This window comes from Phoenix dactylifera, unplaced genomic scaffold, assembly GCF_009389715.1.
Source record: "Phoenix dactylifera cultivar Barhee BC4 unplaced genomic scaffold, palm_55x_up_171113_PBpolish2nd_filt_p 000489F, whole genome shotgun sequence".
Lineage (NCBI taxonomy): Eukaryota > Viridiplantae > Streptophyta > Magnoliopsida > Arecales > Arecaceae > Phoenix > Phoenix dactylifera.
This window is the reverse complement of record NW_024067909.1, coordinates 185,080-189,902: the sequence shown is the minus strand read 5'-3', so window position 1 is coordinate 189,902 and position 4,823 is coordinate 185,080. Positions and strand designations below refer to the sequence as shown.

The window sequence follows — 4,823 nt, the reverse complement described above, 5'->3', positions numbered from 1 at the left end:
GGGACACAACTCACAAGGGCATCCCAGGTAGCAGTGCTATATATATAAACTATGTTTAGGTTATGGCAGCTATGTTGAGCGTGAGGCTCAACTAACGCGAATTTTTGGCTGCAATAGCAAACGCGGGGACAATGTTGTTTGCTCTGCTTCTAAGGAGAAGTATCCCGTTGATCGAAAAAAGGAGTTTAGGGAGAGCTTTTTTTTCCTGCGAGATGTGCTTTTGTTTAGGGCGAGAGAAACAGAGGTGTTTGGAGGAGACTTTTTCTTCTTCATATTTTATAATAAAAATTGTTCTCTCTCTTATGTTATTTCTTCTCTTCCGTTAGTTATTTATTTTTTGATAGGTGCATGTTTTGGATTTTGGACCAACATGTTTGATATACTGAAAAGTATGTTTGTTCCACACGGTACCAGAGTTATAAATTTTAAGAATGGTAGTTTGTGTTTTTATAGTCCAGTATGGTTGATGTTGCTGGAAATTGGACCCGGGGGCGACCAGTGGCTGAGAAGGAGGAGCTCAGGCGAGATATGGCGGGTGGCGGTCCGTCGGCGGGCGGCGTCCTCCGGCCCTCCGATGCTTAAGTCAGAGGGGGCTAATGTGTAGAGGGAGAGAAAATATCTCCTAGAGTTTTAGAGTCTGGGCCCTCTCTAAGAGGGAGAAGCTTCCCTTATATAGAGGGGATTACCTGCGATGTGACGGGACAAACGAGTTACCGCCATGATTGAGCACGATCGTGTGAATTAATGCATTGCCGTGGGAGATCAGGCTGGAGCCAATAAGTCATCGTGGGTGATCGGACGTAATTGAGTGGGTCGACTGATTGCCGTGGAGGGTCTGAGATCTGTGGATAGCATGCACATTAATTGTTGAGTGAGCTGGAGATCTGCGGAGGCCATGCGCATTAACTGTTGAGTGAGCCGGAGATCTGCGGAGGCTATGCGCATTAACTGTTGAGTGAGCCAGAGGTCTGCGGAGACCATGTGCATTAATTGTTGACAATGATAACAGGGCATGGTCCCGGTCGGGCCGCAGAGGGATGTGACCGCAGCGGATGGATAGTGAGGTCGGGCTTCCGAGGTCGAGAATGCTGAGGTTGAATATCTAGGTCGGACGCCTTCAGGTTGGGCACCTTGAGGTCGGGCGCCTTGAAGTCGGGCGCCAGGTCGGGAGCCTCCAGGTCAGGCGCCCTGAGGTCAGGCGCCTCTAGTCACGTGCTGGCGATGCGTTCACGTGTTTCGGGGCGATCCATTTTTTCCCCAACACTACCTCCGACTTCTGAGTTCGAGCCGTTTACGAGCTCGGGCGAGGAAAGTAGTTGCCTTTATCGTGCCAGTGGGGGCCAGGAAGGTTTAAATTACTCCGGCGCTTCGCACGCTTCAGGGCATCTTTAATGAGAAGAGACAGGGCGACGCCCTTTCGTTTTTCGAGGTTGCTTCGCGTCGTGGGCTCATGATGAGGCTGCGGGATCCGACGGGACGCCACCTCGATTCCACTTCGGAGGTGTCGATCCAGGTTGGTATGCCGCTTCGATTTTCGAAACTGACACGTGTCACAATCTGGACAGAGGGCGGGATCCTGTCTTGCCGATTTGGGCCGTCGGAAAGGTCTATATAAACCCTTGTTCTGGCCCTAAGGGCACTTATTTGGCCGCCGCTGTTGTTATTTCTTCTCCTGCTTTCTTCCCCTTTGTTCTTTGCTCTTTGTCTAGTTTCTTTCGGCGGCGCTCCGAGGCATTTTCCGGCGACCATCTTGATCTTCCACCTCCGAGTCGTCAGCGCTTCCGGCGGAAATCTCAGTAGGTGCTTCCCCCCTCATTTGCTTGGAGGGTTTTGTCCTCTGTTCTTCTTCTTTCTTCTTCTTTTTGGGATGGGTCATGGTCCGGACGAAGTCGGGTCCACTTTGGGCGAGGAGGAGTTAGAAATGGTCGCCGAGTGGTTTTTTCCTCGGTGCGGGTTTCGTCTTGAACCCGCAGGGTCGAAGGATCGGGTGACGAGGCCTCCCCCAGGTCGGATCGGGGTGTACATAGAGACACTCTGGGCTGGCCTGCGATTTTCTTACATGGGTTCGTGAACGAGCTCCTGGCGACATATCAGCTTATCCCAGCGCAGCTCGCTCCGAACGCGTGGCGGACCATCGTCGGTTTTCTGTCCCTCTGCCTTGCGCATGGGATACCGACCTCGGTGAATGTCTTCCGTCGGTGCTTCTTGTTGAAGTCCAATCCGGGGGATGGAGAGTGGCTTTACCTTGCCCTTCGGGGCGGTAGGTCACTCTTCCGGGGTGCTCCTTCATCCATTCATGGGTGGAAGGAGAAGTTTTTCTTTCTTTCCTCCGAGCGCATGTGGGGATTTGACCCCAGGTGGGGGCAGTCTCGGCTCAAGACCGCCAACAAGCTCCCCAGACTTTCAGAGAGCGAGCAGAGGACCCTCGACGCTCTTTACGGCCTCGAGGAGGATATTCTTCTGAATGACCTCGTGAGCGAGGTGGCTTTGGTGAATGTCGGCTTGAGCTCGGCGCCCCCCCAAGGTAAGAGCGGTTATATGGCTCTGTTCTGTCGTTTTTCGTCTTGTTTGTTTTACTTTTTTTTCTTTTCCCTCTCTCCTTTGGCGATAACCTGACATCCGGGCTTTTCTTTTTTTGTCTTTTTAGATATTCTGAAGATGGTGATCAGTAGCGCAGCTCTTTACGCCCGGTTTAGGAAAAGGGCGGCCGATGCCGGTGGGGTTCCAACCGAACCCAGAAAGAAAGCTAGTCCTCGGCGGGCGTGGCCACCGAAGCGAGGGTCCCCGGGATCGGGATTTCCGACCTTGTCCGGAAGGAGGTTCCGGGTACCGAGCGCACGGGCTCGAGCTCTGCAGGGACTTATGCGGCCCTCGCTTGTCCAGCCCCTATTTCTCAGCGTTCCGGTCATCAGGTCGTCGGGTTGCGGCGCTCGGTCCCCGAGCTGGGGAGCGGCCTAGGGGTCCCGAGCTCGTCTTCACCGAGCTCGGCGAGGCCCAATCTTCCGGATCCTTCGAGGGATGAGACCCATCCGGAGAGGAGGCCCTACTGCCCAGAGTGGGTCGTCTTCGAGGGCGACTCATCTCTTCACGATGCTTAGACAGTGCGTCAAGTATTTCGCGTCGCGTTGCTTCCGGCTGATCGGGCTGAGTTCCAGTCTACGGACTTCAACAGCCTCATTGATGGGACCTTCTGCTCCGCCGTTCGGATAAGTTAGTTTTCAGCCTTAACCCCCATATTCGATTTTCGGTCTCGGCTCACTCCTTCATTTGTTCCGATTATAGCATCTTCACGAGGTCGATATGTTGATCTCTGTGGCGGCCGACTATCGAGACAAGGCTCGAAGGTACCTGAGGGCGCAGGAGGAGGCCGAGAAGAGGCTTGGCGAAGCCGAGGCCTCGCAGAGGGAGGCCCTTACAAGGGTGGAAGCCGCTGAGGTCGAGCTACGGTCGGCAGTTGCGGAGCTGGAGGAGGAGAGTGCCGCGCATGCTTTGGCCAAGTCGGAGGTGCGCGCCTCCGAGGCGCGTCTAGCCGAAGCTCGCTCCACGATCGCCGGCCATGAACACGAGGCAAGGGTCGCCCAGCTGAAGACCGAGCAGCTCGAGGCTCGAGAAAAGAGGGCTTTGGAGCAAGCCCAAAATGCGGTGCAACTCTTCCGAGAGTCGGAAGAGTTCCGTGAGTTGATGGAGGAAGAAGCCGTGGATGGACTTATCCGCAGTTTCGAGGACTTCCGGAGATAACTGCAGCGGATCTGCCCTCAGTTCGATCTCAGTAGTCTTCAACCCGGTGGGGGGATCGACGAGGGCGAGGGGGAGCCCGAAGGTCCGGCGAACGGCGGTTCAGCCAGCAGGACGCCCGCGGGCCCTGAGGCCGAGCAGGAAGCGGCCGAGGTTGAGGTCGAAGCGGTTGAGGAGACCGCCCGGGGGACTTCCGCCGGAGAAGTTGCCGGAGGCGCTTCTGAAGGAGCGTCCGACATTGCTCCTGAAGCTGCTAGCGGCATCCCGACCGAGGCTACCATGAATGTGCTTGGACCGGTGGGAGAACCCGAGGAGGTTCCGGCTGAAAATTCTGAGGTGGTCGTTGTGGACGACCTCGAGGTCGGCGCCGAAGTTGCAACTGCCCCTTAGGACTTAGCCTCCTTTTTTCTCTCTTTTTCTTTGTTCTTTTGTAAACGAGGTCATCCTCTGCGGGCATTGTCCGATCGGGAGAGCCGACCTCAAGGTCGAATTTTGTACTCAGCCCTCAGGCTTTTATCAATGAAAATGGTTTCCTTTAAGTCTCATTTGTATTTGCTCTCATTTGCATAATCATAAGTCTTTATCTTGACTGCTTGGATTGAACTTTTGCTCGACGAACTTTTACCGAGTCCTCGGGCTCGATTTTCAGAAAAATACGCCAAGTCCCTGGGCTTGGGACCTGTCAAAGTCCGCCAGGTGCTTAGACTTTAGATTTCCAGAAAATTTCGCTAAGTCCTTGGGCTCAGCTTGCAGAAGAATTCGATCGGCCTTCGAACTCAGGCTTTGTAGGGACCTGTTGATCCTTTAGTGATTCCTGAAGAAATTTCACCGAGTCTTTGGGCTCGGTCTCCAAAAGAACTTATTAAATCCCCGAGCTCGGACTCAATAGTGCAGGCCGAGTTCAAGCTGTCGTCGGAGCTTACATGCTCCTGTATCTCATACTTTGCCAAGGTATGGTCAGGCGGAACTTGAAGTTGAGCCCGTGACCAGTGCGATTGGGTATTTCTGAGCCTAGCCGGGACATTCTTAGGCAGAGTTCAGGGTCATCGTAGCAGACCATTCCGAACTAGTTTGAAGCATCCGAACCG

At 54.2% G+C, this 4,823-nt stretch overlaps 1 protein-coding gene across 1 annotated transcript; it reads left to right on the top strand.

The window, feature by feature from the left end:
• The first annotated feature begins 2,337 nt into the window (after positions 1-2,337).
• LOC120106200 (murein hydrolase activator EnvC-like) lies at positions 2,338-3,738 on the top strand. The gene is made up of 3 exons (XM_039119108.1): positions 2,338-2,524; positions 2,648-2,721; positions 3,283-3,738. The coding sequence occupies exons 1-3, from the start codon at positions 2,338-2,340 to the stop codon at positions 3,736-3,738; spliced, it is 717 nt and encodes a 238-aa protein (XP_038975036.1).
• Positions 3,739-4,823: the final 1,085 nt, after the last annotated feature.

Coding starts and splice junctions, on each gene's coding strand:
- LOC120106200 (XM_039119108.1), top strand. CDS start 2,338: ATGTGGGGATTTGACCCCAGGTGGGGGCAGTCTCGGCTCAAGACCGCC. Junction 2,525..2,647: donor GAGCTCGGCGCCCCCCCAAG/GTAAGAGCGGTT, acceptor TTGTCTTTTTAG/ATATTCTGAAGATGGTGATC. Junction 2,722..3,282: donor GGGCGGCCGATGCCGGTGGG/GTTCCAACCGAA, acceptor TTCCGATTATAG/CATCTTCACGAGGTCGATAT.